The 13,191-nt window shown below is 38.4% G+C and overlaps 1 protein-coding gene across 2 annotated transcripts; it reads right to left on the bottom strand.

Annotated features, from left to right (window-relative positions):
* Window positions 1-1,275: 1,275 nt before the first annotated feature.
* spo11 (SPO11 initiator of meiotic double stranded breaks) lies at window positions 1,276-11,434 on the bottom strand. 2 transcript variants are annotated; one of them, XM_005731807.1, is made up of 13 exons: window positions 11,251-11,434; window positions 8,718-8,831; window positions 7,958-8,046; window positions 7,556-7,622; window positions 7,329-7,452; window positions 6,907-6,993; window positions 5,187-5,223; window positions 4,984-5,093; window positions 4,785-4,884; window positions 4,377-4,414; window positions 3,926-4,002; window positions 3,413-3,524; window positions 1,276-1,605 (listed from the first exon to the last, which is right to left on the bottom strand). In XM_005731807.1, exons 1-13 carry the CDS (start codon window positions 11,361-11,363, stop codon window positions 1,486-1,488), a joined length of 1,188 nt encoding a protein of 395 aa, XP_005731864.1. In that variant the 5' UTR covers window positions 11,364-11,434; the 3' UTR covers window positions 1,276-1,485. The 2 variants fall into 2 exon arrangements, with proteins under 2 accessions (XP_005731864.1, XP_005731865.1); XM_005731808.1 differs by having other exon boundaries at window positions 7,329-7,437.
* Between the last annotated feature and the right edge of the window lie 1,757 nt (window positions 11,435-13,191).

The raw sequence follows: 13,191 nt of genomic DNA, 5'->3' as shown, positions 1-13,191 counted from the left end.
TGCAAAATAGGCGGATTTCTGGTTCTTGACAATTTTCTGGTATCTATGCCAGCTATCTCTTAAGATATCATAAGACACTTGTAGCTTGTCTTTTTCCCATTTGCGTTCTGCTTTTCTGCACTCTCTTCGAGCAGCCCGAGTGATGTCGTTCAGCCACGGCTCAGACTTCAATTTAGGCCGCCTGATCTTCAGAGGAGCAACAGTGTCCAGAATGATTTGACAAGTAGATAAGAATTTTGCAGCCAGCACCTCAGTGTCAGCACAGACTGAGAGCTCTGAGTCAACATTTAAGGCCTTATTAAAGGCGGTAGAAAACTGGACGGCACTTGATGGTTTAAACATGCGAGAAGCAATAGGAGGGCCACAGGTTTTTAATGCATCAGATTGGTCCGCCCTGCATTTTACTTGTATTTAACTTTGTGCTTTTTCAGTTTCATGATTCACATAGATCAACATGTCTTTGAATCTAAGTTCTAGTGAACAGCTACCAAATGAGAGTTCAACCCTTGGAAAAAAAATATCCAGACCTTTTATCTGATAAATTTGCCAGTGGATAATGAAAACAAACAGGCCTTGCCTGGCTGTGAAACTGCTCACCAGTTAATTTTCTAATTACCCTGAAAACAGGGGACTATGTATAAAAGATGGCTGTAATCCATAAACAGCTAATGCATTGCTGTTTTTGAACATCATGAATTAAAGTCTGCACTTTAATCACATCTTGATGGTTAAAAGTCACTGTATTGGTGTAGAGGGAAAGTTACAAAAATAACAATGTTATTGACCACTTACAGAGCCAACTACCAGTTACTACCTCTCAGCAAGAAATCATATCCTTCACAAAAAAAAAAGAAAAGAAAAAGAAAAGTAGTGTGTCTGTGATACTGATTGACCAAAGTCAAGCAGAGAACTGCAAGTTTATTTACATCTTCTTTCTCTGGTGAAGCTCATGACATGAGTGGATTTGAATTTTAATGCACACCATCTACAACAGCTGGAAAGCAGATTATAGGGCAGCAGCATGATTTGCTGTGCCTTTATGAATGAACATCCTCAGATACTGTGCTGCAATTACAAACCACCAAATTGTTTTGAGCACACTTGTGGTTTTTGCATCAGAAGCCTAAGACGTCAGTGGCTATGACGTCCGCAAAGCCTTGCTGGAGGGGGGAGGGGGGGGAATCTACTGTACCACAGTGTGGTTTCACTTTGGAAGTACACACAAACATCTTGGGAATATCAGCAATGCTAATGAAGACAAAGTGGAAACACTCATCAGTGGGATCATGGAGGTTTTTATTACACTTCTCAAACAACTGCATCCAATATACACAAAGAAAGGTGAATAACTATCCAAACACTACAAACTAACAAACTGAAGTTAATACTTTCATTTGTCTGACAATTTACATCTAATACCACTCTTCAGGCTTCAAAGCAACTTCAGCAGTTCACTTACTCATCCACTAAGTGGCAGCATTGAGCTCATATCCAGCCTCCATAGCGCAGCTTGTTGGGCAGGTAGATTTGTGTGAGGAAGTCAGGAGCTATAGCTGTCAAAGACTGTATTTCAGCCTTTACTTTACTTTGCTGCATCAGTTTCATCTACAAAAACAGCAACACACAGTTTTAGTGGGATCAGACAGGAAGCTGTGCAAACAGACAAATCATAGATGCATAACAGACACTCAGCAATGGAAAATAGCGGTTACAAACTTCCAGGAAGCTAACAGTCCTCTCACAAACATTCCTCTACTGTGCGGCACAATATCAAAATGTTCAGTGCGACAGGTTTGCTCTGTGCTTATGGAGAAAATTCAAGGCCTGACCTTTTTATTTATTTATTTTTTAAATTAACAAGTTATATTCATTCATCCAATCAACTTTTTTCTTATTGCTACAACAGAACTGCCAAAAAACATCTCACAGGGTTGGATGAATGTACTGAGGGAGACAAGAGGCAAAGCTTTGAGTTTTGTGGTCAAAGTGGGACAATTTTGTTTGACCAGATCCGGATTGTTGCTCACCAAATTCCGCTTTGCCCTGTCAAAGTTAATCTGTGGCGCGCGCGCGCGCACACACGCACGCACGCGTGCGCACGCGCACACACACACACACGCACACGCACACACACACGCACACACACACACACACAGTGTTATAAGTTGGATGCTGTAGGATCCTAAGGCCATGGGCACTGATCTGAACACTTGGAAAGTTGTAGTATCACAACAATCAGCTTATAGAAACTTCAGCTCATAAAGGCATCCAAATGTGTGCAAAGAATTTCAGGAGAAAGATCTCAACAGTTGCAGAGACCAGCGTCAGACTACACTTGGGTTCACAGTGAGAAAGACCAGTAACTCCCGTATCTGCCTGTCCAGTTGCAGTACCGCCACAAAGAGTGCAGCTCCACAGTCTCGCAAGACACACAGCAATAACAAACCTGTATTGTGCTCAACTGCTTCTTATTTGTTATGTTTTTGTATTTTTATTTTTTTGCTCATTTTGTTGTCTGATAAAATAATGAGGCTGCCCACGTGCTCAGTGACCTTGTGGTTTCCCTTAAATGTTTGGGCTCAGTAACACGTAGAGGATCTTGTGGGAATTGTAAGGTGCCATTACGTAAATGCTCATTTGGATAAACAGCTTTTTTTTTTTTCTCCATTCAGCTAATCAACATGTGGAATTCCTTAGCTGCAGAACTCAAGGAGGAACCCTAAAACTGAAGCAGTTATTTAAAAGTATATCAGTCCTGCAGTCACGAAGAATTGTCTGCTTCTTGTCTTACAGTGCTTTATTGTTCTAAAATTGATTACTTTTTAGTTTAACTCTCATGCATGTGTTGCTCAGTATGTTTTAAAGAGCGTTTTAGGGACGGGGATTGCAAATTAACTTAACTATAACTATAAATGCTGTGGTGTGTGGCATGGTTCATGTTACATTCTTTCAAATAAACAATAAGCAAACTAAACCCAGAGACTGTAACTAACTGCACCGAAATGTTGTTCTAATTGGGAGAGGAAATGTTTCAGACTTTGGACTGCTTCAGCTTGCGTCTCCCACAAATTAGACCTCTCATTCCTCCAGATTCCTCCAGTCTAAAAATGAGATTTTGTAATTTTTTTTATTTAATGTCGTTAATTCTTTTAGTAGTACCATGAGCTTTGGAAGCTTTTGTATATTTGGCTCTTGACAGGCAAGAAACCCCCCCCCTAGAAAAAACTGGTTTCTTAAAGAGAATAAAATGTATTGGACGTCACACAGGACCATATCTAGATAGAAAAATCCTTCAAAGCTCAGTACCTTTCAGATACCTTTCCTTCCCATCCCACAAATTTCTACAAACAGTTTCATCTATCCTCCTACATAAACTGCAGCACTTTCCTCTTTGGCGTCCTCTTTCACTCACCTCTTTCTGCCACTCTGGTTGGCTGGTTAAGTACGGCCTTTCAAGGAGGCTGCAGAGTTTGCTTTCATCTCTCTTGGTAAGTGGGATCAGAGCGTCCTTGGGAACCCGCAACCTAAAAAATAAAATTTAGATTTAAAAACATATATATAAGAGACTTCAGTTCATGGATGTTATCCCTGAAGAATGTTTCGTTCCCTTTTTTTAAACAGACTCCCAGAAAGGAGGTTATGTGTAGGTTCAGCCAAGTAAAAAAAGAAGAAAACAAAAAGAAAGAATAACCGAATAGACTACAATTTAATGTATGTCAGAAAATTTTCTTTCGGCCCAAATTTGTTCAAGGGGGTGTATACTTAAAACTCAATATGTTTTTGCAAAGAGCTCCATGAAGGGGGAAAAAAAAAAGTGATGGCAACAGCAACAGAAACCAAAACAAACAATCTAAACTTCCCCAGAATATAATCCCAATTAGAGGCAGGAGGAGGAAGTAGGAAGTAGCGAATGCTCAGTCCAAACCTCTGTAGGTCAGAGGGGAGGAGGCCTAGCCACATAACACTGGGGACGGTCAGACTGTGGGCCTCAAACGACATTGCCTGCGGATAAACCGACGCATACACACCCAGTCACATACACACACATCAAATACACATAGCATGCTTATACAGAAAACAAACACACTGTTAATCAGTGCTGTACTCTCATACCACAGCAAACCCCAACACATGTTTACAATGAAGTTAATGAAACAAGAATGACTACAAAAGCCTCACAAAGGTCAAAAGTGATGCGATTGTCACACAATCGCATAACAGTTTCACTTCATAGCGTGTCTGTTTAATTTTCTAACATGCATGACTGATTCTTTTTATGTAAAGAGGTGCATGATTATAACGTGCTAACACAGAGACACTCAACAGGCTACAGTGGATAATGCAGAGTACAGGAATAACGGCATAACAGGACTCACCACTGATCCATACTTGTAGATGCACATGATTTCAATGCCTGGGAAAATCAGAGGGAGGGACAGAGAGACGCTGCAATCACTTGCATAGCAGAGCAATTATCCTCTGTGATGTGATCTTAGAACAAAGTAAAGCATTACATATGTGTCTCGCCACGCAGCGGCAAAAAACTTAGTGGTATGGAGGCTGATGGAAACCGAGCAAACTCCCCCTGGACGACATCACACCAACGGGAATAATAGCTAGACTAGGCACCATGACACAGTGGACAGGTGCTAACTTTTGTTGGCTTAGCGAGACATGTAACCCAGCTGTGTGTGTGTCTGTGTGTGGATCTGAAATGCTGTTAAATGTGTGGGAAAATGCAAAGTATGTCTGACAGCTTAAGTATTCAAGCAGATGAATTATACCATGAGGATCAGCATCCACGAGGGCAAAGATGGGGATGTGCAGCTCATCCCAAAGCCTTTTCACCATCAGCCTGCTGTTCACATCTGGCACACCTTTACCCTGATTCACACAAACACAACGATTAAGTAAACAGATTACTAAGACTGCTCTTTCTGAAAGAAGACAACATTCAGATCAAAAGCAGACACAGAAAAATACTGTGATAATGATGCAAGGGGAGATCTTTGTGCAGAAGTCATCATCCAGCAGTCTCTGGAACGTCGCATCCTTCTCAATGATCATGACAAATTTTGCAGATGATACAATATCTGAAAAAGGACAAGGACGACAGCTGCAATGATAGACTTACAATCATGGGACAAAACATGAAAGTAGATTCTTAAATAGATTACAAAGCATACTTTTAATTCCACTGATGTTCGATGAAACTGAGACAGCCTGAAAGCAAAAAAAAGAGAAAAAAGAAAATAAATTAAAAAAAAAAAAAATTTGCACTACTACATGGCATTTAAAAAAAAAAAATTGAGTTTTTCCCCTGTAAAGCAGTCTAAGTGCTTTGTATTGCTAGCTGAATTTACTGTTCATCTTTTTCTTGGAAGAAAACGGTTGTCGTTATGCTGTCTACAATGAAAATTAACCCTTTGGATCTACTGATGGGAATCACATACAGGTTATCTATATTATGGATTTATATTTAGAATTTATTTTAGATTAAATCTTTTAATACTAATAAATGCTAGACAGTGATGTGCAACACTGGGCTTCAGTAGATCAGCTGAAATGTTTTTTTGTGGGACAATGGTTGCCTGTGCCTCTGTGATGCCCATCTCTCATTCAGTGACATTATTCACATAGTGGCTCTAGCTGCTCACAACCCTAGCAAAATAGCGGCAAACAAAGTGTTGACTATCAGTCTGTGGTGCACGTGGCAGGCTTGAGTCATTACTCAATGAGATAATTTCCTGTAATTACTGGCTTTACATTCTATCACTGTAATAAAAAGTTTTAACCCAGTGAGCACGAGGTCGTTAGGATGGCTTTGCTAAATAAGCCAAATGTTTCTCACATTTCCAAAGCTGTAACGTCGAACTAAGCATAGTCCATTTCATGCCTGTCCATCGAGCAACCAGAACCTCATCTTAGTCCTAGTTTAATGAAGGCTTTTAGCCGTATCAAGCATCTATGGCAACATTTCATCCTGGGAGGGCCAGACTATTTTAAATGATTAAATTACATTTTTCTTTGACACACAAATGCAAAGCATTACTGTACTAAATTCCGTAATCACATTACTCTTAAAATTATATTATTGCCTACATTATACAGCTTCTTCAATTATGTGCACAATGGGTGGATAGAAATTAAAACAATGATAGATCAATAAACATTTTTCCTGTGCACTGCAATCAGCTGAGATCAGTTATTAAGCAGAGAGGAGAAAAACAAAATTAAATACAGAGCAGAGAAGGACAGACATTTAGCCATCAGTAAAACAGTAAAAGTCTGTTTGCACGTACAGTATAAACTGAACGCCCTCTGTTGGAATCGACTTAAATAGCAGCTCAGATTTAGTACAGATTCATTAACATAATGCTGCCTTTTACTGACATTTGAGGGGTTATTTAGATTTCACTTTTAAGGGGCTGGTTCTGTTCCCCGAGCTGTATTTTGACTATATTTGGTGTATGGTCAGATAATGTCAATATTTTAAAGGCCCCTGGAGAAATTTCATGTATGGTGGTATTAACCTACATAAATAAAAAAGGACGCCTGGCTTCCGTAGCTCAGACTTACAGTTACTTTCTTGGGGAGTAAAGTAAACCAAAAATCCAGCTATAAATGATGTACTGTTTCTTGTTGCAGTGTCATTTAAAAACAAAAAAACAAAACTGTGGTGTGAATGAGACACGGCGGGTCCAGGGATCGTAGGTTTGAGCCATTTTATTCAATATTTGTCACACCACAACCCACCAACCCCTGAGTCCCCGTCTTTTTAACTAGGCGGGCGTGATTAAGGATGCCGTGCAGGTGCGTCCGCCCTCCCTGCACGGCACCACAGACCATGCCCCATGACAAAAACAAACACTAAATCAGGCGAAGAAGCATTAAAGTGGTGCTTACAGTTGAGCTGGAGTGGCAGTCAATCCTCGTGCCGTCCTCCTCCATATAACACAGGTCACCTGAGATCAATCCCTTGGATGTGGCCAACTAGCAACAAAGTTACAGATAAGTTACAGAATTTAGCACAAGCCCATATTATCACACACATACAAGGGACGCGCTATTTCAAGCACTGGGCCCTGAATTCAACTTTAATTTTATTTCTCTTTGATCAAAAGAGCCGTTTGTTTTCCACAGGTGTTTCCTGGGACAAGAAGCAGAACAAAAATAAAATACCATCCTAAACTAACATACTTCATCTGTGGGAGCTGAACTAATATCCAAAGGAATTTTTCTACAAGTTTTCAATATCAGGGGTTTGTATTTTCTACCACACAATCATGTGAACCGCATCGCCTGCTAACACAGACATGCACACTCACCACATGTAGTGATCTGCGAGGAACCTTTAGCATGCAGGAGATGTCATCTACGATACTATCAACAGCTTTCTGTGAACCAAAGAGCTTTGTGTTGTTGTAATAGATGTCTCTGTGGAGACAAACACTGTTATGTGAAAAAATAAATAAACTGAAATTCAAGCATTCCTATGAAAAACAAGGGTATCTATATGTTGGCTTTAGTAAAGTATGGATTATTTATAAAGAACCTTTTTGTAGCATATGAGTTGCTCTGGACAAGCCTGTAGATGACTGAGAGAATCTTGAGAATCTGGGCTTTGAAGAGAAACACAGATTTGGGGGAAAAAACAAACAAAAAAACGAATTAAACCTTAAACACTACATCAACATATCAGAGATTTAAACAACACATTCTGTATCCATGCCGTAAAACTGATCCCAAAAAGGCAACATGTTACGTCTCTGCCAATTTGTCACCTAAAACTACCTCTGACTTTTACTGACATTTGTGCAGTTTATGCATATGTTCACAACGAATACAAATGAAATCCATATGCACCATACAACTGTGTTAAAGAACTTCAAAAACAGATGTTGCATAACAAATAAAAATGAAAAAAACAAACAAACATAACAGTTCATCTTCTCACCAAATTTAGTGACAGATGAAGGGCAGTCGGCCCTAATGGTGGTGACAGACTGTCTTGAACTCATCTGAAGCCCAATGGCACTGTCAAAGCTTCAGTGGGAAGCAATCAAAAAAAGATTTATGATTTCATGATGTAAAAAAAGTAACAAAAGAGCCCATTTAAAATAAAAATTAAAAAAAAAAGCATCTGCACAGACTGTGTGCTCCGTTTACAGTAAGTGCTTTCAAACATTAGCTCCCACCTGCAAATTATCTAAAATTCCCCACACCCCGAGGGCTACCTGTAGCACTGTTCCATTTAAAATGGCTGAGCCAGAATGTGATTTAAGCTGTAGCAAGGTTTGATCTATTTGAGATCAGACAGTCCTCTTTGTTCTAAGCATAAGGTCTCCCCATCCTAGTCACATTAAAGCCTCTTGACAAATGCTGTGCTTTTCAATTCCTTATCAGTGTGTCATCTTTTTAGCAGCAGGAAGTTCTTTTAGGTTTTCTCTGAATCAAAGCAGAAGATTTTCATTTCCACCACCTGGTTGACCCCATGGTCAGCTTGAAAAACCCCCATCTAAAAATTCAAACAGAGCAAAAGTCTGCGTTTATCTCTTTAAGGGAAATTAAATAACAATGAAATAATCCTGTGTGGCTTTACACACGATTCCTTTTGGCTTGTGCTATCTCCCAAAGGTCATGTGGCTTAAAATGAATGAGCAATTATATGTGTGGAGGGAAACTTGCCATGCTACAGCATGTTTAAATCAAAATACCTTATGTTGGCCCAGCTGGATCTGTTGGGCAGCGCCAGGACAGGGGCCTCAGCTTTGGACAGACTGGTGACTATTTCCAGGATTATGCTTTCAATTCGGTTTAAAATTTCCTGGCTGGAAATAGAAATACTAAATGAAGTTATAATATCACAAGAAAACTTTTTCCAAACAGACAACCAATTCTACAATTAATGTCAAAGACCAATTGTAGTCTAGGACTGTGATTCTCTTTTATAATAATATGCAACCAGCAGAATTTAGGAAAATCAAAGAAACTGTTTCTGATTTAAATAAATACCTAAATTAGAAGCTACATCACACTGCTGTCAAATGATATAATACCATCCGGCAATGCTGTTCATTGTGAGTACGCTTGGCACCCAGCTTTGAATCACTGTAATTTCTAACCAGATTATTCTAATTGTTACTTCAACCAACTGTGTGTTTAATAATAAATCTTTAGAGGCTAAAATTTCAACTTTCTAAATTCATCATTATTACAAAATTTCACCTATAATGTGAAATGGATAAAAGAAATGCATTTATAAATGGCTAACAAATTAGAGGATAAAGCAACTTAAATTGTCTTATAGAGCCCAATATATCAATGGGGTCGATATAATTACTAATATATTGATTTTGGAATTTTAAATGACCAACTAATAAAAATGTAAAAAGGAAAGAAGAGACAGGAGAAACACCCTTCAGCCATATTATTTCTGTTGATGTTACATATTTTGTTCACCAGAGGGCACTCAGCAGCCTCCCTGTTGGCAAAAACTTGTTTGGAAAGAAACAAACCACCACCAGCTGTGCTGAGGAATTTTTGTGACAATAAAACAAGATTAATTTTAAAACACACTATCATTATTTTAGTAAGAACTATTATTATTATTAACTAGACATGACAACTGCTAGGAAAATCTGTTTGCTTTAAGTGTCTGAAAGGGGAAAAATATATACTTTTTTAAAATCACTAAATACCTTATTGGTGTTAAAAGTCCTCTAAAGTCCTTTTAAGTGCTTTGGCACTGATTCTATAACTGAACCATCATTGTAAAGTTATTCCCTCATTTGGTATTATGATGATGGTGCTGGAAATCACAATAAGCCAGATTGGTCTAAAATTTCTAGCTCTTCCATTAAGTTGAGCTCTTGTGACTGCAAAGGCCATAGTTAAGTTTGAAGTCATTTTCATATTATCAAATCATTCACTGTCATTTTCAGGCTGTAAGAAACGACTCTTATCAAGATGGAAATGTTTCATCACAGGATAAAGGTGATCCCATGGGAGACTTTGGAGGCCATCCGAGTACAGAGAACTTATTGTCTTGTTCAAGCAACTAGTGTGAGATAACTGGAATGTTGTGAGATGGTGTGTTATCCTGCTCGAATCAGCCATTACAAGATAGGGACACTGCAGTCATAAAGGGATGCACATGGTCAGCAAAAATACACACTAAACATTGCTCAGTTGGTACTAACAGCCCTAAAATGTGCCAACAAGTTTTCTCCCACACTATTGTACAACCATCAGTCTGAACCACTGAAACAAGGCAAGAGGAGCATGTGCCAGTAGCCCCAGCTTCCTCTTCTTAGCTGACAGGAGTGGCGCCCAATCTGGTCTTCTGCTGCTGTTGCCCATCAGCTTCAAGGTTGTGACATGTTGCATATACTGAGCTCCTCTTCTCCTCTTCACTTTGGTAGTAACAAGTAGTTAACTGAATTATCCCATTGGTTCAAAGCAGTTCAAAGGCTCTGACTTCTGGCATTAACAAGGTATTTACCCACAGAACTGCTGCTCACTGGATATTTACTTTTTTCAGCACCACTCTCTTTAAACCCTAAAGATGATTGTGTGAAAATATCTCAGACCTACAGATCAGCCTGTCTGACACCAACAACTACACCACATTTAAAGTCACATAATATTCTCTGCATATCCTGATGCTTGACCATGTCTCCGTGTACCACGTTGCTGCCATATCATTGGCCAACTACACATTTTCTTTCATTAGCAGTTGAACAGGTGCACCTAATAAAAGGGCAACTCAGTGTATGATTTTAATCTTGCTAGTTCAACATATTTTGTGCAAAATCTTTTTCTAACGACCACATTTTTAAATACTTCCCGGACACATAATTGTTTCTACAGTAAAGTGTTTCAAGTAGAGTACATGATAAAATCAAATTAACTAACACTACCCATGATTGGCAGACATTTTTACATGTGACTGATTACACTGGGATAATAACAGGGCATAATCACAGGCTATGGTGAATTGGTAAAGTACATAGCTAGCCAACTACGAAACACAATGTCGAGTAAACCCTAGATAAACTGCTCTTTGTGAATATATACACATCAATATGAGTTTAAATATTAAATATAACCGCAATACCAGTTACATTAAACCGCTTTGGCTCCTCAAAACATCCACAGTCTCTGTGAATACTGTTGCACTACACAGAGAATAAGCTAACCTAGCGTAACTGGCTATTAGCCGGTTGGAGTAGATCGGTGTGAACTTACTGGTTGATTTCTTTTTCAGCACGCTGCCAGTCTGTCGTGACTCCCACGTTGATCAACAGTTTTGCATGGAGCTTATCAATTTCAGAACAAAAATGAGCCGCACGGGATTCCATCACGTTACCTGTTACTAGATGTCATTTTATCTACCTGCAAGAAATTCCCGCGTAAGGATGTTTTACGGAAATCTCGCGTGTTTTTGTGTCGATCACGCAGTTCAGACCTGTAGTATTTGTTTTGAATAAATTAATTTGCAACAATTATTCTGCCCTAAGAATTTCTACATGGTATTCAAGCAAAACCGAGCTAATAAATAGATACATTGCTTAAGTAGTAACAAATAGTAATGATAAAGTGATCAATAATAATAAAAGTTTTAAATTAATATGATTTTTGAAAGTAAAATAAAGAAAGAGGTGTCTCCTAACACTGTCACGCCGTTTTTAATGACCGATACTAAAAGTTAAATAAATAAATAAAAGTGGTGCTGCTTCAGACTAATGTGATTTTGATAAACAGGCAACACTAACATTCTTCAGACTTTTTTAAAAAAAAAAAGTTATTTTTAAAGTGGTCTTAAGCAATAGTTCCCCAGGCTTTCTGAAGGCCTGTTTTTTGTTAGGTCACTTAACAGTGACTTATGAATCATTCATGCATTAAAACTCACTTATGTCAAGAGGTAGAACAGTGTTGTGCTGACACCTAACAGACATCTTGGCAAAGAGACAATTTTAAACTGTATCTTTAGACACTTTAGATACTTCACACATTGTGAAGTAAATACTTTTCGATTTCTTCCGTTACATTTAGGGAAAATCCAAAAGACAACACGGTTTGAGAGACAGAAAGTACCATTTTTGGACGAACAAGGTGATTTCCAAAGAGCTATTAACTGAAAACATAGAATATCTCAGTACTGCACGCATTGTGACCTTAATAAATCTGAAGAAACTGGACAAGTGGTGGACAAAAGAAGTGGCAGATCTAAAAATGATCTAGAGCAGAGGAACGGCATGGAGCCATATTCTTAACAAATAGGAAGAAAATAAGATAAGATAAGTCACAGCAGGAGTGGACAGTGCAAAAGTTACATAGCAAAAATTAGAATACAATAAGAATAAAATACTGTACACAACTGTACAGAATAGAATAAAATAAAATACTATATAAAGTAGAATAAATAGAATAAATTATACAATAGGATAAAAATAGAATACAAATGCTGTATACAAATGCTGTAGTAAAAATACAACTTTGTCAGTTTCAACTTCTGAAAACGAATGAATCCAATTTATTTATTTATTTTTTTAAAGATGGTTCAACTCATCATCAATATGTATGGAAGAGTTGAAGTCAGAGGTGCCACAGCGCATGTCTGAAGCCATCTGCAAAACAAGGTGTTGGATATCCTGTCAAAGTCAATGAAATTATGAATGCAGAAAAGTGTTGTGAGATGTTAATCAACAATGTAATCTGATCTGGAAATTGCATGACACACAAGAACTTTCTTTTTTCCACATGGCAATGATCCCAAACACTGCCAATGCAGTAAAAGCATACCTGGATAGAGAAACACACAGTGGAACACTATGAGTCATGCATTGGCCTCCCCAGAGCCTGGACCTCATCATTATTGAAGCAGTGTGGAAAAAAGGCATCATTTTGATAGAGAACAGAGCAAAAGGCAGCCAACGACCAAAAAGAGCTTCAAGAAGGTCCGTCAAGAAGCCAGAGAACTATTCCTGAATACTATAAATATCATAAGAAAGCTTGCCTAAGAGTGTTCAGGCTGTGTTGAAGAATAAAGGGGGTTGTACCAAATGTTGACTTTCACCTGGTTAGAATTGGACAAACTGTTTTTGCTTTGTAAACTCTATCTCCGTATATGTTTGCACGTTTCAATTAATCCCTTCACCTGTTTCCCATTTTCCTGCCGAAACAAAA

This window comes from Pundamilia nyererei, unplaced genomic scaffold (assembly GCF_000239375.1).
Source record: "Pundamilia nyererei isolate P.nyererei 1_Seehausen unplaced genomic scaffold, PunNye1.0 scaffold00044, whole genome shotgun sequence".
NCBI lineage: Eukaryota > Metazoa > Chordata > Actinopteri > Cichliformes > Cichlidae > Pundamilia > Pundamilia nyererei.
The sequence above is the reverse complement of the archived record's forward strand: the minus strand, read 5'-3'. Positions and strand labels throughout refer to the sequence as shown.

Excerpts from the sequence above, each read along its gene's own strand:
- spo11 (XM_005731807.1), bottom strand. The coding sequence starts at position 11,363 with ATGGAATCCCGTGCGGCTCATTTTTGTTCTGAAATTGATAAGCTCCAT. Across the intron at positions 8,832-11,250 it reads GCTGAAAAAGAAATCAACCA|CCAGGAAATTTTAAACCGAA; the intron begins GTAAGTTCACAC and ends TTCTATTTCCAG. Across the intron at positions 7,453-7,555 it reads AACTCATATGCTACAAAAAG|TGTTTGTCTCCACAGAGACA; the intron begins GTTCTTTATAAA and ends TTCACATAACAG.